This window comes from Silurus aristotelis (assembly GCF_946808225.1).
Source record: "Silurus aristotelis genome assembly, chromosome: 26".
Taxonomy (NCBI): domain Eukaryota; kingdom Metazoa; phylum Chordata; class Actinopteri; order Siluriformes; family Siluridae; genus Silurus; species Silurus aristotelis.
This window is the reverse complement of record NC_139599.1, coordinates 5,787,990-5,814,224: the sequence shown is the minus strand read 5'-3', so window position 1 is coordinate 5,814,224 and position 26,235 is coordinate 5,787,990. Positions and strand designations below refer to the sequence as shown.

The following is a 26,235-nucleotide window of genomic DNA, read 5'->3' as shown; positions in this document are numbered from 1 at the left end:
GATGATTGCAAAACAATCAAGGGCACGATTTTCTCATAAATTAAAATGTATTATGCCCCCAATGTATTATTATAAAATGTATTATGCCCCCAATGTATTATTATAAAATGTATTATGCCCCCAATATTAGAGGGACAGCCCATTTAGGACGTTTTGGTGACAAGGTAAAGGAGGCGAGATTGCGATGGTTTGGACATGTGCAGAGGAGGGACATGAGTTATATTGGTAGAAGAATGCTGAGGATGGAGCCACCAGGAATGAGGAAAAGAGGAAGGCCAAGGAGGAGGTTTATGGATGTGGTGAGGGAAGACATGCAGGTAGTTGGGTTGAAAGAGGCAGATGTAGAGGACAGGGGGGTATGGAGACGGATGATCCGCTGTGGCGACTCCTAATGGGAGCAGCCGAAAGATTATTATTATATACAGACAAATGAGCGTTACTTTTCAAGAGATACATAGTCTATTAAAAAAGCATTATTACTATCATAATGAATTTTTCATATTCATTGCTATTGAAATCAAACCATTTACTTATGTAGATGCGCATATGGTTAGTGGGCGAATCTAACAAATAAATTAAGTTATACTGATAGCTAAGTTGGACAGTACTTGCCGCTAACCGATTAATCAACCCATAGTTTTTAAAATGGATACTGGATTAAAAACAAACACAACCCGTCATGTAAAATGGTACTGACCTTTATTACAAACAAAAAACAACAGTACTGAATCATGTGCTACAGGAAATGAATATATGAATAAAAAAATTTAATTAATTAATGATTAATAATAAATATATTATAATTATGATCTCCGTGCAGCACGCAGTCTTGTAAAAACAAACCGCACGTGGAGTCAGGGATTCGCCTCTAGAGGCTGCTCTCGAACGACAGCGGACCGACAGCTGGAAAAACTATCGGTATGGATTTTTGATAGCCAATAGTTTCTAAGATAATTTTTTAGTTATAATAAAGCTGACCTTTTATTATCAAATGCAGATATTATATTAGTAAAAGCATTTCATTTTCAAAGTATGGCCCTGTCATCGTTCATAGGGGGAGACAGGCTGTAGTTTGGGGACACCTGCCCTACATCATATTTTGCTGCATACCAAGCCACATGGGACTGTATGGCAATGAACAAGCAACTAAGAAGCTCTGTCACAGAATGTAAAATTTCACCATCAGACCTCAAACCAACAATAAACTCGTACAACTCGGAAAAGTGACAAAACCAATGTTTTGAAACCATTCATTTATGATTCCTCAATGTCCACACATGCTTTCCCTGCTAAAGAGAGAAGAACCCCTTAACATGTCTTTACTGTAAAACAAACATAACCAAAAGAAAAAAAATACATACGCACTGCAATACCCTTGAAAACAGAAAGACAGCTTTTCTACTCAAAGTACATATTAAGGAATCTTCCGGAATGTATCACCAAAGAAAATAATAAAATACTTAGAGATCATTAAACTGAAGGACTCCATATAATCACCGAACTCTGCAGTAGTCAAAAGTCGAGTCACGTCTCCTCGATACCCACCTTGATCTTGCCATTAAAATACCACAGATGTTGGCATGGCATTTAAAACCCAATAAACAAACAAACTGGCCATTATCAATAACCAATTGTGTGTGTGGGGCGGGATTTTTATTTTTTTTTATCTCACCCTCAGGACAGCAGTTTTGTTATTTGTTTTTGGGATGACTGCTTATTGTGTGTGTGTGTGTGTGTGCTTGTGCCTACCTAGGAGTTTGCAATTCCAGAGTACCGCAATGCTCACCTGCAGGACCAGCAGCAGCGTCGCCGACCCTCATTGCTGTCAGAATTCCACCCTGGAACAGAGAGGTCTCACACACACACACACACACACACACACACACACACACACACACACACACACACATATCCATGTAATACCATGTGGAAATATTTTCTTCCGCTTTTGGGTTTCAAAGGGGCGGAAAACTCCGGGTAAATTGCCAGAACCTTTCCATGGCCACTTCATCTGGGAAATTTGGTCAATATTCCAAGATGGAAACTTACTGGGAAATTTCTACATAAACATTTTGTTTGGTCATTAGTTGACATGGATGCAATACAAATACAATTTAAAAAGAAATTGTATAATATATTTGACTTTGATTTAATTGTAAGATGTAAAAAGAACAATTATAGATATTTCTTATATATTTTATAATATGGCTGTGTTATTCTGTATTTTTGATTAAAGTATATGGGCATAAGAGACTTCTTTCAAAAACATTAGAAATAGTAATTTGTCCAATCTGTTGACCAGTACTGTACTTCTGTATGATCATGGACGTGCAGAAAGGTAGAAGAAAGAGCTACTAATAGCTAACCTCATATATTATCAATAAATTAGTGCTAGCTTACATTTAGCATATCTGATTTACTGGCTGGCTGCTGTCTAAATGCATTTTGGTATTCGCTGGTAAAAATGTAATACCATCGATGAAATATATTTACCCAATAATATCAAAACTTATTAGAATTAATGTAATGTTCGGACTCAATTGCAAAACTGTGGCTTCAATATTCCTGTAGGCCTGCAGTCAGTGCGCATGTGATTGATGAATGTTCAGGGTAGAAATTCAACTGAAATTTATTTAAATCTGGTTGTTTTATCCAAAATTATCCTGCAACATTTCCCCCCCCCCTGTTTTTGGCTAACCTGCAATTTAGTCAATTCTCAGTTTATTCCCACTAATTCCTATTAATTCTCATGGAAAGTTTCCGTTTTGAAAATTCCTGGACATTTTAAAACCCTACCAAACCTTTATTCTGATTTAAAGCTGGTCCATGTTGCGCAGGCCCCCGGAGCGCCGCCATGGCTACGAGCAGCAGTTCCACACAGTCACGGCCCAGCTGGAGCACGAAGCCGCAGACGCCAAGCGTCCACGCATCGAGGGTACCACCGAAGCCCACCTGGCCCGCGGCCAACCCACCAGCATCGTCCTGCCGATACCACACCCCATCCAGGACGGCCTGAGAACCGCGGGAGAGATCAAGAAGGTGCAGCACGCTGTGAAACCTCTTTACATTCACATCACAACACGATCCAGGAGCAGCTGCTTCACATGTAGCGTGTCTCTTACGGCCACTGCAGTGCTCCAATTCAAACCTTATTGACCCATCGACACAAACACACACACACACACACACACGTTATTAGCATGCTTTTATACGTTTCAGGTTTTGTATTGAGCTCAAACTAATGACTAGTATGAAGCAGTTAAAAAAAAGTTGGCTAGAAAAGAGTTAAATGGTTTACAGTTTGGTTCAGGGAGGGTTTTTTTTTTTTTATAAGATTTTCTGGGTTTAAACCAAACGCCCGTTGCCAGATCAGGAGGAAATCATCTAATTGGCATGTTTATATTTATTTATTTTTCTTCTTAAAAAAAGCATGTCTCTCTAGGATTGTTTGTGGTTTGACCAGGAACATTTGCCTTCACTAGATATTTGGCATTTTTTTGGTAAATTTGCGTCTTGTGTTTCTTGTGTGTTGCTTATAACGTCAGACGAACTACTGAAAACAAAATGCTGAAAGCAGGGTTTATCAATCAGCACGTTCCATAGCAAAAACCCCATTACTGGGAACATCTACCCATGTTTATTCCAGCATCTGTCGCTAAGAGCTGACTGTCAAATTGCAATGAAAGCAGAGGTTAGTTATAAGTGGCTTGGGAGCATGACTGTCTGCGTGCATCCCGTTTTATTTTATTATTGTTATTTATTTCCGTACCATTTTATTTCCGTTTACATTAGGCTTAATTCCATGTCTCAGAAACCGTCTTTATTTGAACTCTGTGCATGTTCCCCAGGAAACTCAGTTCAGTGTGAAGCTGGAGGCCTCGTCCCCAGGAGGAGGGCTTCAGGCCATGGGGGACGAGCAGGACGCGTCTCCTTCCAAGCTCTCCAAAGAGGAGCTAATCCAGAGCATGGACCGCGTGGACCGTGAGATCGCCAAGGTTGAGCAACAGATCTTTAAACTGAAGAAGAAGCAGGTGAGCAGATCCAAGGCTTCAGTTTGTTTCCCAACCGTTTTAGTTTGGGTTGTCAGTTTATGGGAAACATCAACATCAATCGTTACATCATGCACAAGTGATCCCACCCACTCCAGAAAACTCTTTATACACTTTTTTACAAGTTTATAGATTATTGTTTCATCATATAATATACAGCAGTTATTCATCTGCTGTTTCTGAGTAAATCACACTGTAGAATATCTGAGAGACTGGGGTTCAATCCACTCACTTTCATGTACTGGTGTTAGTGGGAGGGGGGGGACTCCTTCCTTCAGCTGTCTCTTCATCTCCCTGTGCAGTTATTTCACCTAGCTTATCTATCTATCTATCTATCTATCTATCTATCTATCTATCTATCTATCTATCTATCTATCTATCTATCTATCTATCTATCTATCTATCTATCTATCTATCTATCTATCTATCTATCTATCTATCTATCTATCCTTTTTTGTCTGTCTGTCTGTCTTTTTTCAATCTTTATTTCCCTCTCCCCACTGTTTATCTGTCTGTCTGCTTTGTTTATCTTTGTTTTTCTTTTTTTCTGCATGACTTTCTTTATCTGTTTGTCTCTTTTTTTCTTCTTCCTTCCTTCCTTCCTTCCTTCCTTCCTTCCTTCCTTCCTTCCTTCTCTCACCTCCCCGTCCCCTGCAAACTTGTGACCTGCAAAAATCTTTTTTTTTTTTTTATTCTTGCTTTCATTCTCTAACGGACATTTGTCTTTTGCACATTTGTCATATACTTGTGAGAATAGCTATTAATACATCCTGACTACACACACACACGTTACACATAACATTTCAGCAGTTCTGCAAATCAGTGCACAAATTCACCAAACAGTTTGCAGCAGTAAACGGCGCTGAACAAAAAAAAACTCGAACACCGGTGCAAAAACAGCCGATGTTCTTTTCCACGCATTCCATTAAAAGGTCCATATGAATCTCTGTTGACCAATTATTTCCTGCTCTCCAAGCTCTTCATCTCTGTTTTGTTTGTTGTGCAAAAGAGAGGCCCACAGCAGGTAATGTCGTTATTGCTCCGCAGGTTGGTTGTCGATCGTCACACAGACATTTCTCTAGCTACTTCGGCAGGAAGCAGAAAATTGTAATCTTGCATATTGCTGTGTTTTCCCCGCTCCTAACGTGCCGGATTTAACTTCTCTGCTAGTTGACGTGACTGAACTCCGCTGGGGAAAACAGCTGAATGTGTAGGACGGGGGGAAATCCAGGACCAGGATTGAGACATGCTGCTTTAAACCTACTATTTGTAATCTCCACTTAGAATATGGGGCAGTTTTGTGGCAAATACATTAACCATCGTCATGCACATCTCAATACCTCACCCATCCCTAGTTCATTTCCTGTGTATGACAATGTACTGATATGCTTTCTGATTGCACCAAGCTGTCTTTCTACAGAGCAAGAAATAGAAGCCAAAATCAGGATTAGAAAATTCACGCAAATTCAGACTCGTGCATTAATCGATTTATTTAATTGGCAAACTGCTCCTGCCTCGTTGAACTGTTCTCCTGACTGTTTGATGTCTTACAGCAACAACTGGAGGAGGAAGCAGCAAAGCCAGTGGAGCCGGAAAAGCCAGTGTCTCCTCCCCCCGTGGAACACAAACACCGCAGCATCGTCCAGATCATCTATGACGAAAACCGGGTACGAGACATGGTACCACTGGTCATTCACTGGAGGCTGTTCAGGTTTTGCTGTAGGACAGTTCCATCACAGGCACTTATTCTCTAAAGCTTTTACCAAGTGATGCGAATGGAAGGAAACCGCGGTCCAGACTTGTTTCATATGTAGCTGTGTGTGCGTGCAGTGTGGTTGACAATAAAGAGCACCTGGGTCTGTATAGGGGCATGCGCAGGCCTTTAATCATTCTGCAAAGCATTATGAGGGAACGGTATAACTACACAAGGAGCGATAAAGGCTGAGGGCCCAGCAGAGTTGGCTGAACTCCACATAGACAGTAAATTCCTTTCCTAAGGGCCTCACTACTGGGGATTACATCTAACAAGAGCATGATGGGAGAAAAAAAAAAAAAAACAAGAGCTCATGTTGCAGGATGGATGAAGCAGTTGACCAGTTGTCCCTTATAACAATAATAATAATAAAGCGTCTATGAAGCAAGTTGGTTTGTGCGAGTTTATTAATATAAACCTTGGTGGATGGAAGGAAGGTAAGAAAGAAGAAACACGGAATAAACGGAAAAAACAAGGAGCGGAAAAAATAAGAAAGAAAAAAAAAAGACAAAGACAGATGGACATAGAGAAGGATGGATCGAATAAGGGGGAGGATTAAGGAGTAGGAAAAAAGACAAAGGCAGACAGGTAAACAGAAGGAGAGATAGATGGGGGAAAAAAAAGAAAGAATACAAGAGCATGAAAGGAGAGGATGGTTGAAGCAGTTGACCACTTGTATTTTATAACAATACTACTTTTCAGTTTGTTAGTTCAATACTGAACTATTCAGTTTGTGTGAGTTTATTAATATAAATAAAAAATTATATATATTATAAATGAATCCACAGCTTTTGACCAATCAATGGACATGAAGTGGGGAAGACGTGGAAACACTGTCGCTTAGCAACCGGGAAATATGTTAGCTGACCAGAGTGCACATGATTTACAGTCAGTAACAGACTAGCCACCGGGTTGAGAAACTATACGATCATGTCATGGCTGTTGTGAAACCGCAATCGCTAAACCTGTCACAAGACTCGTGTGTACATAAACGCCCGTGTATGAGCGTCGAATAGTTTCATTACCATCAGCACTTCCAACCGCACGCCACGGCTTATATTTCTGCTCCTCTTTCGACACCCGAAACACACTTCTCATTTACCAGGTATGTGTTGTTGTACTGGAGGGTTACTATAGTTCATCGGGTCTTGGCTACCAGAGCAGGAAATCCACATTTAAAATAAGCCTTGCTCCCCGGCCCTGGACCTATTTTTACTGCTTGAATTAAAACGATGGCGCACAAACCCTCGTCGTATAGTCCGCAGTAGCTGCTACGTCCTGCCAGGTTCCTTAAAAACCTTTTTCCTTTTTTTTTTTTTTTCTTCCTCTGGAGTCTCTAACTTCATATTTAAACAGCTGTTGCTGCTCACTATGTGATGCATCAGTCACACTGGAGGTCATGCTACACTGTTCCTGCAATAATATTCCCTCTCTCTCTCTCTCTCTCTCTCTCTCTCTCTCTCTCTCTCTCTCTCTCTTTCTCTCACACACACACACTCACGCTCATTGTTCATTACTTCCCTGGCACACAGGGCATCCTTTTTTTTTTTTTTTTATGCAGTGTATGCAAACACAGACTTGTGGTTTTTATTTTAAATTTCCTCCTTTCAGATTTACTCTGCTGCAAACGAGTTTGTGTGTGTGCGCGCATGCGTGTGCACGTGTTGAAATTCCGTGTCATGGACTGTTTGTTGAAGCAAGCAGGGCCTCGGTCTGGTGTCTGGTTAATAAGACAGACAGCAGGAATACATTTTGTACTGCTCTGTTATTGGGTGGGGAAACCAACAAACACTGCGTTGTTCGTACAATTAAAAAACGGGTGGCCTAGAAACATCACAAACCCGAACTCCTAACCCATTGTTCTTCTCGTTTGCATGTGAAACAGATATCCGATAGGTAAGGAAGGCGAAGCATCGCGCACTGACCGGTTTATCAAATGTCATGCGGGGAGAAGACTTTGACTCTGAGCTAAAGTTTTTAATAGTGTAATAATCGTTATAATAATTTAATAGACCGCGCTTTTTAATAGTTTTTTTTAATGGTGTATGCTTATTGTTTATTCTTATTATTTTACATTATTACGGATCTTACTGTTATCTCGCAATGCCCCTGTTTAAACACACACACACAGGATCAAGGTTTCATCAAAAGCATCTTAACCGTTACACATGCTTTGATCATATCTTCATCATGTGATCTTGCTGTGACACTTAAACAAGAAATTGACCTCTTTTCCCACCAAACACTAAAAAAAAAAATAGAGGAAAAAATAAGAGGATTTATATATATATATATATATATATATATATATATATATATATATATATATATATATATATATATATATATATGTCTTTTTTTAATTTTTTTTTTTTTTATCTCGGATTAAGGTTGCAAAGCGGCGGAAATTTTCCGGTACATTTTCAGAAGCTTTCTATGTGACCTTCATCTGACGAATTTTGGAAATAATCCAAGTTAGAAATTTACTAGGAATTGGGGAAATCTTTAACAACTGTATCATATGCAAACATAAATATAAACATTTTGTTTGGTCATAAGTTGACATGCATGCAAACCAATATTGATTAAAAAAAAGCTGCATTTTGTGTCTGATTGAATTGTTAGTATAATTTTGTTGCACAAGGAAGTTTTAAACATGAATTACAGAAATCTTACAGAAATGTAAGTGAATAATCGCCAAAATGGAAATTTTCTGACATTATTTCTTGTGCAGGATGTATAAATAATGCGTATTGTGTTATGAACGTATGCAGAGTGTGTGAAGGGGGCGTGGCCTCAGTTACCCTGCAGTAATTGTGCTGTGTGCCATGTGCAGGGTAGAAATTCAAACGAAATTGTATTTAATCTGGTTGTTGTAACCAAAATTATTCACCTTTTTAAAAATTTTTTTTTAACTTTATTTAATTCCCTATTTTTACCTGCAACTTTATGAATTCCCAGTTTATTCTAATGAATTCCTGTAAATTCCCATATATACATTGTTAATTCCTATGACAATTTTCCAGTCCTCAAAATTCCCCAAATTTTGCAACCCTATCTAGAAATGTGTGTGATTGATGGGTGGGTAGAGGAATTGATGCATAGGTGTACGAGGTGGTATCAAAAGGTTTGGAGACTAGTTTTGTAACACACCAACAGATGGCAGTACAAGGCTGCATGCACAGTCACAGGGAGCACCTTCATAAGTCAGTGTGCCAAAAGACATCGTCCTGTGTACGTCGGAAGCTGTGCATTCGGCCCTGTTCTGCCACGTACGTTACACTGTATGCTGTTCTGAGCGCGTGCGCTCCCTGTCACCGAGCTCTCACGCGAGTTTCTCGCCGGAATGACGCAATCTTACCAAACCTACTCGCTAGATTTTGGCTCCTGCAGACTTCACCTTCTTCCAGTAGATGAAGATCCGTCTCAAAGGTCGCCGGTTTGACACGATTACGGAGATCCAGTGCGAATCGCAGAAGATGCTTGACACGTTTTCAAAAAAAGAAGACTTCTAGGACACATTCCAGAAGTGTCCAGAACTGAGAGCACTGTACTGCTGTGCAAGGAGACTGTGTGTAAAAGCAGATATAGGAAAGTATTTTCATGTAAACAGAACTCGTCTCAAAACGTTTTTGATACCAGCTCGTATGCATGACACAGGGCTGGATGGATTGATCTATAGTTAGATAGATTTGAAGAGAAACGTAGTTAAATGTGTTGACGAATATACGGACAGGTGGGTGTATTGATGGATTGATAATTGGAAAGGTGGAAAAAGATGATAAATGGATAGCTAGTAGATTGACAGAAAGCATTCTGGAGATTAAAATAGAGGTTGATTGAGAGATTATTGATGTGGAGTACGATTGATGGAGAATGTAGGACGTTTTGGAGACAAGGTGAGGGAGGCGAGATTGAGATGGTTTGGTCATGTGCAGTACATACATACATACACTTTGACTATAGTTTCAATAATGAAAATATGACGACGATGCAAACGGCAAATTATGATAGAATGATTAAAACGAGAACAACAGAATGAGTAGCTCACCTCTCATTTCTTTTGCTCCGTGCTGTTAGTTCTTTTAATGCATGACCCCCATAATTACTGTAACAATAGCGTCAGGATTCCACCGAAAAAAAAGAAAAAAAAAAAGATTTATTGAAGAGTTGAGAGAGTAAACTACTCAATTCTGTTTCCTGTATATAACCTACAGATATTTCACGATGCTTTGCTCAGGCAAAAAATGAACGCATCACTCATTTGAGACGAATCGTTTTTCGTCATGTAAAAGACAATAAAGCGAACACCGAGCGCGCCGTTGCGTGATTCACGTCGTGGCACATCGGATGGTTTGAATAGGGATTGAAGTTGTAATTCAGCTGAATATCCCAGATAAACATTGCTTTATTTTCTTCTTTTTAGAAAAAAGCAGAGGAGGCCCACAAGATCTTTGAAGGACTTGGCCCTAAAGTAGAGCTGGTGAGTGTGGTATGTCCACTGCCACAGTTTGCTTGAATTGTTCTAAGCGTTCAGTGTTCAGTACTCCTGAACCTGCACAGTTTTCTTCTTTAAATGCTAATGATTAACTGTCGTTTCCCCCGTGTGTGTGTGTGTGTGTGTGTGTGTGTGTGTGTGTGTGTGTGTGTGTGTCTTTCACCAGCCTCTGTATAACCAGCCGTCAGATACTAAAGTGTACCACGACAACATTAAGACGTGAGTATTTATTCCTTTCTTGACTAAATATTTGCAAAAGTAGGCAGTAGCTTGGATCAACCCAACACCGTTAGCCGATAAAAAGCGAGACGTGACTGCGGATGTCGTCGCGTCAAAAGCGCTGTATCTACCCGATTATTGACTCATTTATAAAGCGCCTTTGCTTTGTTTTTTCTTCTAATTCTCAAGTTACTGTTTTTTTTCTAATTATCCGAAATAATGATGTTATAATTGAAAATAATTTGGTAGTTTGCAGTGAAAAATGTATTTAAATCAATCACGATGGTTATTTTAGTGTCAGAGATGCAGGACCTCGACAAATGTTATACTGTATGACTGAAAACATGCTGACTGGGTTCTTATGAAGAGCGAATAGGAGTACAGTGTGTCCTTGTTTGGTGTGTGTATACATGAGCACGCATACACCAGTTGTTCACAAGTTACACAAGTTCAAGGTCAGGTTGTCTGGAATCTTATCGTCAGGTCAGTCTGAGAACTGGGCATTTGGTATTAGGACATTTTTCACAATATTTCAGTTTACCAACACCAATAAAGCTTTAGTGAATAAGTAGAGCACCGATTCAAATGTTTGATTAGTGAAGTCAATACAACAAATATATATTCCTAATGAGCAAACGGGTGGCGACTGTAGTTTGTTTATATATATATATATATATATAAACTACAGTCGCCACCCGTTTGCTCATTAGGAATATATATTTGTTGTATTGACTTCACTAATCAAACATTTGAATCGGTGCTCTACTTATTCACTAAAGCTTTATTGGTGTTGGTAAACTGAAATATTGTGAAAAATGTCACAGATTCATCTCCTGACTGCATCTCTGGAGCTCAGCCACAGTGATCTTTGGGTTCTTCTTTACCTCTCTCACCAAGGCTCTTCTCCCCCGATAGCTCAGTTTGGCCGGACGGCCAGCTCTAGGAAGGGTTCTGGTCGTCCCAAACGTCTTCCATTTGAGGATTATAGAGGCCACTGTGCTCTTAGGAACCTTAAGTGCAGCAGAAATCTGTGCCTTGCCACAATTCTGTCTCTGAGCTCTTCAGGCAGTTCCTTTGACCTCATGATTCTCATTTGCTCTGACATGCATTGTGATCTGGAAGGTCTTATATAGACAGGTGTGTGGCTTTCCTAATCAAGTCCAATCAGTATAATCAAACACAGCTGGACTCAAATGAAGGTGTAGAACCATTTCAAGGATGATTAGAAGAAATGGAGAGCACCTGAGTTAAATGAGTGTCACAGCAAAGGGTCTGAATACTTAGGACCAAGTGATATTTCAGTTTTTCTTTTTTAATAAATCTGCAACAATGTCAACAATTCTGTGTTTTTCTGTCAGTATGGGGTGCTATGTGTACATTCATGAGGAAGAAGAATGAACTTAAATGATTTTAGCAAATGGCTGCAATATAACAAAGAGTGAAAAATTTAAGGCGGTCTGAATACTTTCTGTACCCACTGTGTGTGTGTGTGTGTGTGTGTGTGTGTGTGTGTGTGTGTGTGTGTGTGTGTGTGTGTATATATATATATATATATATATATATATATATATATATATATATATATATATATAAATAAATGTATAAATGTATAAATATATAAATAAATAAAAGTTCTCAAAATATATAAAGATAAATTAAACTATAAACTACAGTCGCCACCCGTTTGCTCATTAGGAATAAGCCTACACTTATAAAGAACATTCATTCATTCATTCATTCTTTCTTACCAAATTATCTGTGTAAAGCTGCTTTGAGACAGTGTCCATTGTTGAAAGCGGCAAATGAATTTAATTGAATCCACCTATAGATAGTTTGTAGGAGCATTTATATATTTTGGATTTTTTTGTTATTATTTTTAAAGATTTTAGATTCGTTCTACTTAAGAAATTTCCTCACTGTGAGACGAATAAAGGTTTATCTTAAATGTTCTACTTATTTTAGCATACTTCAAACAATATCTGCGTTTAACAAACCCAAGATATTTATTTATTCATAAATTAATTTATTCCTTCAATTCCTTTATTTATTCACTCCCTCGATATGTGGAATTGTCTGGAATTCCTTTTTTTATAGGACGAGACATACAGTAACAATGAAAAATGACACTAACAGTACAGAACATAACAGTAGGACTGAGCTGCATTAGTGTAAGAGATCATTTTTTTGGATGTCATTAGAGATGCCACTGATCTGACACACAAATGGATTGGATATCGATGAATGAATGAATCGAGGGCAATTCTGTAACGAATTGAATAGATCAGAAATATTCAGCTAGAAATGGTTCTATACAAAGATCGTATTTTTATTCGGAGTGTAAGGTTGTATTTCGTATTTTCCTGTCGTTTCCTATGTGATATTCATGCGAGCGCTACGTTTTTGTGCAGATGTTTTTTTTTTTTTTTTTTTTAAGAAATCAGATGGATATGAATATCAGCTGAATTTTAGCTAAGATAGGTTTCAATATGGGAAAGTGACTGTGATATCGAGTAGAGGTGCAATGGTTCGCAGTCAATCGGGATCACGGCTCGCATATTAATTGCTCTTTTTTTTTTAAACACTCGCGCATTAATTTAAACGATCTGCCGATATCGCTTTTTAAGTTATTTTATAACTACACAAAACAGGTCATGTGTTCACGTGAACGAGACGTGTAAATCAGTAAACAACAACGGTTTTGGGGGTGTCACTAAAAGCAGATACATTTTTTTAAACACAGCAGGAAGTAGTTTTAGTTTAGTTTAGATTTATGAAAACATTTGCCCTAATTGTTACTCACATGGCCCTTTTTCCCAGAAAGTTATGGCTCTTCCTTGTTTAGACTTTAATCTTAGTCATTCTATCAGTGCACTCATTCTTGTATACAAGTGTGTGTGCATGTGTGTTTGTGCGTGCACAGTGGCATCAAGCCATTGCTGCATAATCACATCGTTAAACAAATATTTAGTTGTAGTTATCCGGTCAAATATTAGTCGAAGAAGAAAGGAAGCCTTACTTGGACGAGGGTCATAAGTATCTTGAGGGTTTTTTCTTTCCTTTTAGTGTTTATTAGGAAAGATACCCTTTGAACAGGAAGTGATGTCACTGCCTCATTGAAGTGCCTCATGTCCTCTATGGAACTTTCTTTATAATATCCCTTTGAATTAAGTGAATTTGATCAAAGTTTTAAAAGTATTAGTCGTAGTTGTCGGTTTATATATGTTGCTATGGCGATTTCTGCTTTTGTGTCTGGGGTTTGCACAGACAAGTCAGTGTGAGGATGTTTCTTGTTCTTTTCTCCATAGAAATCAAGTGATGAGGAAGAAGCTGATTCTGTTTTTTAAGAGGAGGAACCACGCGCGCAAACAGAGGGTAAGTGTGTGTGGTGTGTGTGTGTGTGTGTGTGTGTGTGTGTGTGCCCGTGCACTCGTTTGTACTTTGAGAAGGTCAAACACACTTCTCGATGCTGATGATGCCGTGGCTGCTACCTTTGTACAGCAATCTTTTTTTTTTTTCTCTCGGCGCGTGTTGCGTGTGTTATTTCGCCGGATTTCTGAGCACCACGCATAGATGCGAGTCTTAATCCTGGTGTAATGTAATCGGCTACGGTTTCAACCTCTGTCTCGCACATTACAGAACGCTCAAGCTCCAAGCACAGGCGCTAAATATACTCTCTAGACCACATGTGGAAGTCATTTGGCTGTGGCAGGGTTCTCACTGTGTGTCTGTGTGTGTGTCTGTGTGTGTGTGTGTGAGTGAGAGAAAGGTATAGTGCAAGTTGTTCCATAGTGGCGAGACATTTTTGGATCCCTTGTCGACCCGGTGCTTCACCATGCGTCTATTTAAAGCCACATTCTCATTTTCAGCCATTGAGCCTGCTGTTTGAACCTTTTTTTTCCTCCCCTCATACCTTCATTCAATATGAATATTGTCGAAATCAAAAGTCGTGTTCATGAGACGAATAAACCGTCTGAGTAGAGATAAAGCGAAGGTTTTTAAATCTTTTTTTGGTCGTGAAAATGATTTGATCTGAAGGTCTGCCGAAAGCCGGAGAGGAAGGTTATAGTGGCGTGTCGGTTGCACTGAATTCCTGCTTGACCCCTTTTTTACTGCACTCACAAAGCCAGGTGTTCGATAGTATCCAGGATTATATAGAATATAAACGGTCATGTACATGTGCTTGTTTATCATCATCACCAGCTCCTATCTAAACTTCCACACTCTCACTGTCCGTTATTGGTGGTATATGTTGATTCACGGCGGTCGTTGTTATCGCTCATGCGTATATATGTGTTTGTATGTGTGTGTATATATGTGTGTGTGTGTATATTAAAAAAAAAAAATTAACGCATTAATAATGTTAACACTAACTCTTTTTAACACACTAATTCTATTAACATGCGATCAATGAAGCGCACGTTTCCTTTTATAATTTTTATTAAAGATATAAATAAATGCATATAAAATCGCAAAATTAAAACCTTCAACGCACCACACATTTGTGTGTGTGTGTGTGTGTGTGTGTCCTTTCTTTACTTGGATATATAAATTAAATATAAAAACAATAATAAACGTCAGCGGAAAAAAAAAAAATTGTCACTAAACATTTGTTTCACTAAAGCGGCAAGTCTCCAATTAAGCACCAAAATCCACCATGATGCGCACATCCGGCAGTTAAAAGCATCCGTGTGGAAACGTAGCGAATGTTCCGTGTGGTGTCCTAAAGATTTACCCGATTTAAAACACCATAATTACTTTAAAACATTTACATGAATATTTTGTTTTCATGTTCTACGTTGAGTTTGGGTTCACTAATAATAAATACACATTTGCATAAAGCATCAATATTTGTCTGTGCCCGTGCTGATTAGAGAATAAAAACTTAAAAGTACTAATTTAAGGTACATTTAGAACAGAGCTACAGATGCTTATTGGTTGATTGTTTTTATCCCTGTTTTAAAACTTTTGTTAAAGTTTGTACTTCGATTATTTTATTATTATTTTAAAATTTTTCATTTACATGTTGGACAGTCGTAACAAACATTAACTCTATGAATGTGTATGTGACATAAATTTGATTGCAATGGACGATTGACGCTTTAATACCGCGATGTAAACGAAGGTAATTACCACATTATATGGATTCGTAATTGAATTTTTTCAGCAGACCGACAGCAAGTAGTACATTTACTTAAGTGTCTTCTGACATCTAACAAATGGCGTTTTCACAAACAGGCCTTTGGTAAAGCAAAACAAATAAATAAATCCAGACGATCTCTTTTACTGTTCTGTCTTTAGGAAGATGTAGCTCTACCTCTGCCATGTTGATCTGTATTCTATGTGACTCTCAGGACAAGCCTCATTCTCCGTAGTTTCGTGATACGTCATATTTGCATAGTAATTGCTGACAGAATGCGCTCCAGTAATTGTTTAGCGAGGAGAAATCAATCTACATAAAAAAAAATTATTGTTCAATGATAAAGGCGTAGCACATCTATTAATAAATATATATTACTAAATCATTTTTTAAACAAATGCAAAAAAACAAAACAATGCACCGTGATGCAACTCCTCCTTTACTTTTACCATCTCTAGTGTTTATGTATAGGAAAGAGGGCTGAAATATTGCACGTGCGTGTGTGTTTGTTAGGAACAGAAAATCTGCCAGCGCTACGACCAGCTGATGGAGGCGTGGGAGAAGAAGGTGGAGCGGATGGAGAACAACCCGCGGCGCAAGGCCAAGGAGAGTCGCACGCGCGAGTACTACGAGCGCCAATTTCCCGAGATCCGCAAGCAGCGCGAGCAGCAGGAGCGCTTCCAAAGGTCAGCCCAGCACCACTACACTCGTCCTGAATTCCCAGCATTCCCTGAACACTTCCCTTCCAGGAAATTTGGAAATAGGCTGGGCCTGGAAACTTGTTTTGCGGACACGCAGTGTCCTAGGAGACGGTACGCGCACGCGCACCGCGTAGCTGCGGCTGTGATGTAACTCGGCTAAAATAACAAAACGGGCCAGGAGCCGGCCAGAGGTCATGTCTGTTGTACTTCCTGGTACAGACGTGGTCAGACTTCCCTGAACTGAGCACAGTGGTGGTTATTTAATATTTTCCAGTAATTAGAAATACATTGACAGTTCAGTTGTATTTATTTATTTTGTCTAAATGCATATAGTTGATTTTAGATTTCTGCACACGTAACCTGAACTCTCCACAGCGCCTCGTTCCAATGGTTAAAAAGTTCCCTCTTGTTAAACCGCTTACATTTTTTGCATCTGCAAATACAAAACATTTCTCCTCTTCAGAACCTCCCTGCTCATTCATCAAACAAAGACGTTTTTCTGCACTTGACCTCTGGCATCGGTTTAGCAGCTCTTCCTGGCTCTGAGCTGTTTATTTTCTCCACGGGGGGCTTTATTTCCGCCCATTCAGACTCCGACCTCTGTCCTGCAGGTACTCTCGTTTACCTGCGCACCCATTGTTCAGAGAATCAGCGGTCTCTCCTACTGGTTTCTGTAAAGGTTTGTTTCGTTAGAGTAGCTTCCGGACGAAAGTTGGGGAAGTAAAAGCCCCAGCGAAGCCGAACGCTTAAAATAAATATATTTTTTTAGCTGAAGCCTAAAATGGAGCGGCGGTTCGCCTTAGTTTTGGGCGCCACAGTAAAGTCACTGGCAGGAGAATAACTGACTATCGGGGAGATGTTTTTACTCAAGAGGTCTCGGTTAAAAACCTCCCCCGGGAGACATGCTTCTCGGTGCTCTACAGAAAAGAGTACAATAGAGCAATATCTTTTCTCATGCAGTGTTCGCCGGATTATTTTCTCGCTCTCTCATCTTCCATCTGCTTGTCTTTCAGGGTGGGACAGAGAGGGACGGGGCTGTCCGCTACCATCGCGAGGAGCGAGCACGAGATCTCCGAAATCATAGACGGCCTCTCGGAACAAGAGGTAGGTCACACTCAGGCCCAGAATCCTCTCAATTAAGCCTGTTTTTATTTTTTGTATTTTTTTTTTATAGCTGACTTCCACTTTACATTCATCTTTAGATTTGGGAAATGTCTTTCACTTCCTTAATGGAATAGTTGCATTGACGTGAAGAACCCAAGAGTTTAAACCTGTTCGAAATAGGCATATAACGCACCTGTTCTAGTCCAGCTGTCTATGAAGCACAGTTTTTACAGGTCCAGCCTTCACACACACCATCCCTTCGAAGAATAAAAGTCTTAATGAGAGACACAGGGGTGCGTCTTGACCCCATCAGAGCAGTAAAGTACACCGAGAACATCAAGGGTTTACATCGAGAACACACAGCCGTAAATTCCTCATCCCGTTATACTGAACAACAAACTCTTTTGACCAAAAGATGCGTCTTGCATAAATTTTACTCCGTAACTGTGCTTAGATTTCTTTTATAAAAGCATCTGGTATAAAGAGGTTTTTCTCGTCCGCCTCGGTAGATTTGAGACGACTTTGGAAAACTCCAGGACTCTCCTGGGAGCCACTTGCAGGATACAGGAGCAGAATCTGCGCAGAAAACAATATACATACATACAATATAAATACAATCCCGAATCACTGTATCCGAAAAAAAATAAAAAATACTTAAAGTTTAATACTACATTTAGATCAAGTTTAATGTACCGGCGACTCCATCTGTATGTGACAGCTGGTATTATGCAGCGGTGGATGAAGTATTCAAGTTATTTCGTTGTTTTAAAGTAGAGATTCACTCCGTCAAATATTACTCCAGTAAAAGTGCTCTTGAGTAAAAGCATAAGTGTTTGCTTTCAAATGTACTTAAGTATCAAAGTATTATGATTTATTATGGCTATAATTTTCCTATTATAATTTTTTCCACAAGACTCTTTGCTTAATCGACTCAGTTTATGTGAAAAGACTCTGTTGTTCTTTATCTCAATCTATTAATAGAATTATATTAATGAGTCAAACTATCTATTCCAATGATCATGAGCCAAAAACCTTCTTTTCAACTACCTCGAATAAGGTGTAAATGAGGCCACGGGTGTTGGGTCGAGCTCCAGTCTAGTACCCCATAATGACAATTTGCAAATGTATTAAAAATTAACAAATATCTGATGCAAGTATTCAGTCTTTGTCATGACATTTAGAATTGAGCTCAGGTACATCCTATTTCCACTGATCATCCTTGAGATGTTTCTACAACTTGATTGGAATCCACCTGTGGTAAATTCAGTTGATTGGACATGATTTGGAGGTCCCACAGTTAACAGTGCATGTCAGAGCATAGACCAAGCCATGAAGTAAAATAAATCGTCTTACAATACAATCAGGTGCAGACCCGAGATCGGAGACTCATCCTAGAGTGGGCCACCCGGCCATCGGGGGATCGGGGGAGAAGGGCCTTAGTCAGGGAGGTGACCATGAACCCGATGGTAACTATGAAAGAACTTATAGCATTTCTTTGTGGAGAGTGGAGAACCTTCCAGAAGAACAACCATATCTGCAGCTCTCCACCAGTCAGGCCTGTATGGTAGAGCGGCCAGACAGAAGCCACCCCTCTGTAAAAAGCACATGACTGCAGGTGTGGGGTTAGACGATGGCCACCTTAAGGGACTCCCAGACCATAAGAAACAAAGATTTGAACTCTTTGGCCTGGATGCCAAGTGTAATGGTAATCTGGAAGAAACCAGGCACTGCTCATCAACTGGCCAATGCCATCCATACAGTGAAGCATGGTGGTGGCAGCATCATTCTGTGGGGGATGTTTTTCAGCGGGAGGAACTGGGAGACTATACAGGATTGAGGGAAAGATGAATGCAGCATGATAAATTTGCAATGATGTCAAACTTCTTTCACTTATTCATTGTCATTAAGGGGCATTGTTTGTAAAAAAAAAAAATTTATTTCTTATTGTCCACCGCTGATATTTTGAGCGAGTCTCTATCACTATATACCCTGTAAATACAGACTGTTAGTTTCCAGGATTTGATCGATCTGTTTGATCCCTCAGAACAACGAGAAGCAGATGAGGCAGCTGTCGGTCATCCCTCCCATGATGTACGACTCGGAGCAGAGGCGCGTGAAGTTTATCAACATGAACGGGCTTATGGAAGACCCCATGAAGGTCTACAAGTCTCGGCAGTTCATGAACGTCTGGACCGAGCATGAGAAGGAGATTTTTAAGGAGAAGTGAGTATAAACATGGAAGTAGGTTCCTCCTTCTTCTAATCGTAGTTCTTTCAGTGGATATGAATATACACCGATCAGGCATGAAATTACGACTGGTGAAGTGAATAACACTGATTGTCTCTTCATCATGGCACCTGTTAGTGGGTGGGATATTTAAGGCAGCAAGGGAAAATCTTTGTCCTCAAAGTTGGGCGAGTTTGACAAATTGTGACTGCTAGATCTGCTCTTGTCGGATGTTCAAAATACTGTGGGATATCAAAAATGATCCAAGGAAAGAACAATGGTGAATCGGCGAGAGGGTTATGGGAGGCCGAGGCTCATTGATGCACATGGGGAGCGAAAGCTGGTCCGTGTGGTCTGATCCAACAGAACTTCTTTAGCAATTTGAGCTACAGGAGCTCATGTTGATGCTCGACAGGTCAGGACTGTTTTGGCAGCGAAATGGGGACCAACACAATTAGGCAGGTGGTCATAATGTTATGCCTGATTGATGTTTAGCTACATGGAAGCGTTATAGAAGGTGGTATCCAAACGTTTCGAGACACGCCAACAGATCGAGTCAGTCATAAGACATCGTCCTGAGTACATCTGGAGCTATGCATCTATTGCCATTCTGAGCATGTCTGCACCACGTCAACCAAGCTCTCCTCACACGCGAGTTTTTTGTCGGAAACGACACGATCTTACTTTCTCACCCACCCTGCTCGCCAGATTTGGCTTCGGCAGACTTCGGCCTCTTCCCGAAGATGAAGATCCAGCTTAAAGTTCGCCGTTTCGGATCTATGGGAAAACGAGGACACATTCCAAAAGAGTCAGGAACGCTGGGAGCGCTGCATTGCTGTGCTGTTTTGAAGGTGATAGTGTGTAAACGTAGATAAAGTAATTACTTGTAAACAGAGCTCTAAAATGTTTGATACCACTTTATATATTTATTAGCTAAAAGGGAAGCGTGAGCTCAGGCTCTGGGTTACTGCTCAGAAGGTTGAGGGTTCATGCCCCAGTATCACCAAGCTGCCACTATTGGGCTCTGTAGCTATGTCCTTAACCCTCCCATGCTCCAGGGGTGCTGTATCATGGCTGATTCCAGCTTCTGAGTATTTCACTGTGCTATATTGTACATGTGACAAATGAAAACCACTTTACAGGGGTGTTCAGTGCATCTCTGATATCTGAATTCATCCCTGATGAATTTTCTCGCATATATCTCATGCACATTAGTCCACCTCAGTACATTTTAGGACGCTGGAACATGAATGCCATTTGTCAGCGAAATCCCACGTTCTCACCGTTCTCCTTCCTTTCCCTATATTTATTGCAGTAATGCATCCCGACCGCACAGTCCAGGATTTCAAGCTAATAGCTCTCGCCACAAATCACAGTTCCTGATGGAAGCACACACATCCGAAGCCTCGATCCGATTAGCATTAGGGAGACTTTTGCGGGCTGGAGAGCAGTTTTATAGGCTAGACAAAACCCTGAGTGGAATAATGACTGAGGAAAAGACCACACACACACACAGGCACAGAAAACCCTCCTCATTGTTTTTCTACTTTTAGATGTTTTCCCTGCTGTGCGTTTTGTACCGATTCAGCTTGTCCTGTTCAGTAGTTCAAAAACAAAAAAAATATATGCATTTCTGTTTGCTTTGCAGGTTTGTGCAGCACCCGAAGAACTTTGGCTTTATTGCTTCTTATTTGGAACGAAAGGTGAGCACTTCCTTTCTGTGCAGACAGATTTCCTGTCTTTCTTTCTTTCTTCCTTTCTTTCTTTCTCTCTCTCTCTCTCTCTCTCTCACTTTTGCGTACAAACACAGCTAATGCAGCCACAACCAACCGGCAGCTTCGAGACCACAGCACTGCTGCTTCACAGATAAGATCTGAACATTAACTCTACCCATTACAGGACAAGCCTTTAAGTGTCATTGATTATTTTTTTTTTCCTTCTTCTCTCTCTCTCTCTCACTCACTCCCTTTCTTTCTCTAGCTCAAAAAAAAAATATTTCCGACCTAACATTTCTCATTTCCGCAGTCGCCTCTGACAAGAACTTGCTGAAGAGAAAAGCCACGTGAAAACAAGCGTTATATTCGTAATACGGCAACCCATTCTTATGACGTTTTTAGTGTCCCCGGTGTTCGAGTTTGATCCGCTCCCCTAAGGGATTCGTGAGTTATACAGGGTGGCACAGGGAACCGGGCAATTTTGGATCTAGAAGTTGGCTACCCTGGAACGTCGGAAATCATTTAGAACCTCAATCCCGTTACGATCTGCTCTTCTAGCAATTGGTTTTGTGTGACCGATGTAAATTGACATCGTCTTAGGAGCGCAGATGTGAACCTGAGTGAGCTCTAATTGACACGATGCACTTTAATGGTGTCTTATAAGTGAGTTTTTTTATTTCATTTATTTTTACTATAGTTTGTAGAGAATTGGTCGTTGAGCCACTATTTCAGTGAGCTCATTGTGACTGATTTTACAGAGATAGGTTGGATCGTGCCAGCCGATAACCGATCAACTTTTCAATTATACCGTTCGTCTGGATAAAAAACAAAACACCTATGTAAAACAGAACTGAAAGAGATGGCCATTATAAGCAAGACTTATTGGATTTTACATGAATGCTAACACTTTACCGTAAGATTCCATTAGCATCATTAACTGACTTTAATAAATGCTTTAGAACTAACATGAATAATTAACAGCGCACAGTGTCGCACGTCAAAACAAACGGCACATAGCATCAGTGATTCACCTCTAGAGGCCGCTCTCGTACTATATAATGACAGCGGACCGTCTTAGCGCATATGCAACCTGGAAAAACTATTGGTATGGGCAAAACAGATCAATCGTTCGACCGCTAGTATGTTTGTATGTACACTTTCCGTGTCTCTGCTGCATGCTTACAGTTTTTCCTTTCTTTTGCAGTGTGTCTCAGATTGTGTACTGTATTACTATTTGACCAAGAAGAGCCAGAACTTTAAGACACTGGTCCGACGTAATTATGGCAGGAGGCGGAGGAACCAGGTGAGTTTAAAGGAGTGTGTTAAACTGGTGTTAATGTGGATTGTGAAGCTGAATTATGGCTCTTTCTCGCACTACGTTTTTGGGGTTTGGCAGACGCTCTTATCCAGAGCGACTTATATTTATCTCATTCATACAACTGAGCATCTAAGGGTCTTGCTCAGGGGCCCAGAAGCATTAGTTTGGTGTGACTGGGATTTCTGGGACCTTCAGATCCAGAAATCTAATGCTTTAAGCTACCACTAAGCCCCCACCTCACTCTCATAACTGTGGACATTTCCTATGCGGTTTAAGAGCCTTGCTCAGGGGCCCAGAAGGGGCATCTTGGTGCTTGGATTTAAACTTCAATGCCTTGACCACCAAGCTTCCACTTTCCTTCTTTTGTATTTATAAACTAGTACTTCGTCGATACAAAGCTCAGGCTGCGTGAGATGTTTGTTTCGGGAGCTCCTTCCACCTAGGGGGTGGTGAGAGCCAGTGTAGAGAACCTAAACTGCGTAAAAGAGTCGAGCCAAAAAAAATATCCTAAAGTGTGGGAACGATGGTGTTGTAAAAGAACGCTGGAGACGGTGCTGTTGTATAACTAACTCATTGTAAGATCTGAAGGCGTGTCTCGGTTTAAGTGTAAGTGCAGTATTCTGCATGTTCTCATGGTCTAATGTGGCGTCTGGCGGGGCTCTCTGAAAGCCCTCTAGTGTTCAGCATGTGTTATTACAACGTGGCTGTATTATAATTTTTTTTTCCCCCTATGCTAATGCGCCTATGACAGCAAAGCGTCCCCCCACCCCCCCAGAGTAGAGTAGTCAGTATTTCGTGAAAGAGAGAGGAAGGAAAGGAGTTGCCAGGAGAGAATTAGAGCTGTATGTAACAGCATGTCCATGTCCCTGTTATTTGTGTGAGTGTTTGTTAAATGAGAAGCAGGCACTGTGTTCCCAAAAACCACACCCTCTTCATCTCTTTCCTCTCCCTCGCTCGCTCGCTCTCTCGCGCGCTCTCGCTCGCTCTCTCTGGCTGGCTCGCATACTCGAGCTTTCTCTCTCTTTCACTCTCTCTCTCTCTTCCTCTGTGATTTATGTATTGCTGCACAGCTTACAAGGAATCTTTCATCTGCCTGCTACAGAGGCTTCATGCTGATTTCCAGGGACTACAGAAGGAGAGAGAAACATATTTTGATCCCTCCTCGAGACAGCTAGAGGAAAAAAGAAGACAGTTTTTGCGATGGTAGCCATGTTGTATAGTTTAAGTGCGCTCATTTACTCTGGATGGAGCTGCTCTGCTCTCACACACACACTCGTACAGAGACAGTGGAGCAGGTAGGAGATCTGACACCATAGAGTTCAGCAAACAGATGTTCAAGTGTGTGTGTTGCTCTTTTTGTTTTATTATTTATTTTTTGCCTCATTTCTTGTGCAAGTAACGGAACGTTACGGATATGGTGCAGTTGTTGCGGTGTCCTTTTTTTTCTGTTTTTTTTTTTTCCGTGACAACTGAAGCTTGCCGAAAGTTAGTCATTATCTGGATCAAGCGGATAGTTTGCAGATTTTTCTCCAACTCCTTAGTTGTCGTTCTCGACCATTCTGCTCGCGTGTTTATTTCGTGTCCGATTGTGTTTTCCGTGTTTTAATCTCAATTAATGCGACTAAGCGATTAGTCATTGTGTTACATTCGATTTCTACATTTAAAGGAATGCAGGCGGAGGAATGTCAGGAAAAGGAGTAGAAGAGTTGGTGTAAGATTTAGAGAACGTCTTAAATGCTGCATGCAGACTTGTGTGTGTGTGTGTTTTACTTTTTATATTGCTGCAGTGTGTGTTGTGTAGAGCTAGGGACTGGGGGTGTATGGGTAAGCACGGCATGCAGAGACGCCCTGACAGACTGGCGCACAGTCTGCCAAAATCAAAACAGCGTGCCATACTTCAGGGTAACTCTGATTGGATGAGGCCAGGGGGGTGTGTCTGGTTGGGGAAACATTAGGACGGGAGCTTGCGTTCTTATGGTTTCTGTGGGGATTTAGAGGGTTGTTGATCATATCATGGTTTATTCTGACTGCGAATCTGCAGGACTGGATTTAATTGGAGACTATTTGTATGGAGGGAATAAAACAGGGTGTGCGGTTATATAGAGTGCTGTGATTTCACTCTCAGGGCAAATTAAATTTCCTACAGCAGACCTAAAAGGTTTTATTTCTCTTATACAGCAGCAGTTAACCAATGATTGCAATATTTTATCACTGTTGATATATATATATATATATATATATATATAAGGGCTGTCAAAGTTAACACGTTATTGCAAAATCTTTTTAACAGCACAAATTTTATTAACGCTCGATTAATGCAGCACACATTTAAAAAATATATATATACAGTATATTCATAAATGAGGCGAAATTAAAACCTTTAACGCAACACACGTTTATTCACGATATCCTTTCTTTACTCAGATATGAAAAAAGAAAAAATTTTACTCCCCTGATAATTTTTTTTTTTTTATCAATAAACATTTGTTTTACTGATGCAAGTCAAGCACCAAATATATATATTTATATATATGAGATAAGGGACGTTTAATTTTTTCAAAATGTGCATCAAATACAAGTTGCCATTAGTTACACAATGCATCGTTTTTATTTTTATATATATATATATATATATATATATATATATATATATATATATATATATATATATATATATATATATATATTATTAGTAGACACACTATACTTTTATTATTTAGAAAGTGGCCAATCATTTGTTACTAATATTTTATATGTATATGTATTGATTTCTCCTCGCTAAATTGTCGTCTTCTCTCTCATCACCACTGGAAACCCCTGACATTAGAATATAGATTAACAAGGCAGAGGTAGAGCTGCATCTTCCTGGAGACAGGACAGGAAAAAAAAAATCTGCTTTAATTTTTTCTTTTTTCTTTCTTGTGCCACAAAGACGTTTGGGAAAGGGGCCAGTCAGAAGGCACTTAAGTAAATTGATGATTGCTGTCTGCCCGAACCAAAGAAATAAAAGCAAACTATCTGTAGCATATTGAATTGCAGATAATCATATTTTTCTATTGCACCGTATTGTATTGAATTTCACCAGTAGCTGCTTCATATGTTTCTGTATTGTATTGTATCGTTAGAGATACATATATACATGTGTTGATTTTTTTGCTTTTTTTATTCCTTTTTTTAATTTATTACAATTTTTTCTATTATGAGTGCACTAATATCAAACTGTCATTTACGCAGTAGCCTGAGCTCAGCCTTAGCTGCTCCTATCAAAAATGTATTCACTTGTTTCTGATTCGGGTATTCAGCAGCGCTTTGGTATAACCTTTCCATTTTTAGCTTTGGTTTGTCTCCAACTGTAAATCAAATCCAAAAATCCTTCAAAATAAACTCCTAATAATACTGTATCTGTAATATACAATCACACTTACCTCAGAATTCTACATCTCCATCCTCCCTATTTATTGTTTAGGTTTGCATTTTCTGCCCCCTAGTGGTCACATTTACTGTTCTATTCATGT

The 26,235-nt window shown here is 39.9% G+C and overlaps 1 protein-coding gene across 50 annotated transcripts in view; it reads left to right on the top strand.

The window, feature by feature from the left end:
• Nucleotides 1-26,235, top strand: part of ncor1 (nuclear receptor corepressor 1) — a 92,889-nt gene that overhangs the window by 16,428 nt on the left and 50,226 nt on the right. For 24 of the 50 annotated variants that reach the window (XM_083531490.1, XM_083531516.1, XM_083531489.1 and 21 more), the window contains 12 exons: nucleotides 1,754-1,851; nucleotides 2,820-3,039; nucleotides 3,849-4,031; nucleotides 5,603-5,716; nucleotides 10,229-10,294; nucleotides 10,467-10,519; nucleotides 13,825-13,891; nucleotides 16,170-16,342; nucleotides 17,371-17,461; nucleotides 19,506-19,684; nucleotides 21,336-21,390; nucleotides 22,607-22,705. In XM_083531490.1, coding sequence (XP_083387616.1) covers nucleotides 1,754-1,851; nucleotides 2,820-3,039; nucleotides 3,849-4,031; nucleotides 5,603-5,716; nucleotides 10,229-10,294; nucleotides 10,467-10,519; nucleotides 13,825-13,891; nucleotides 16,170-16,342; nucleotides 17,371-17,461; nucleotides 19,506-19,684; nucleotides 21,336-21,390; nucleotides 22,607-22,705 — 1,398 coding nt within the window. The remainder of the gene's footprint in view (nucleotides 1-1,753; nucleotides 1,852-2,819; nucleotides 3,040-3,848; nucleotides 4,032-5,602; nucleotides 5,717-10,228; nucleotides 10,295-10,466; nucleotides 10,520-13,824; nucleotides 13,892-16,169; nucleotides 16,343-17,370; nucleotides 17,462-19,505; nucleotides 19,685-21,335; nucleotides 21,391-22,606; nucleotides 22,706-26,235) is intronic. The other 26 variants (XM_083531505.1, XM_083531507.1, XM_083531502.1 and 23 more) reach the window with 6 other exon arrangements.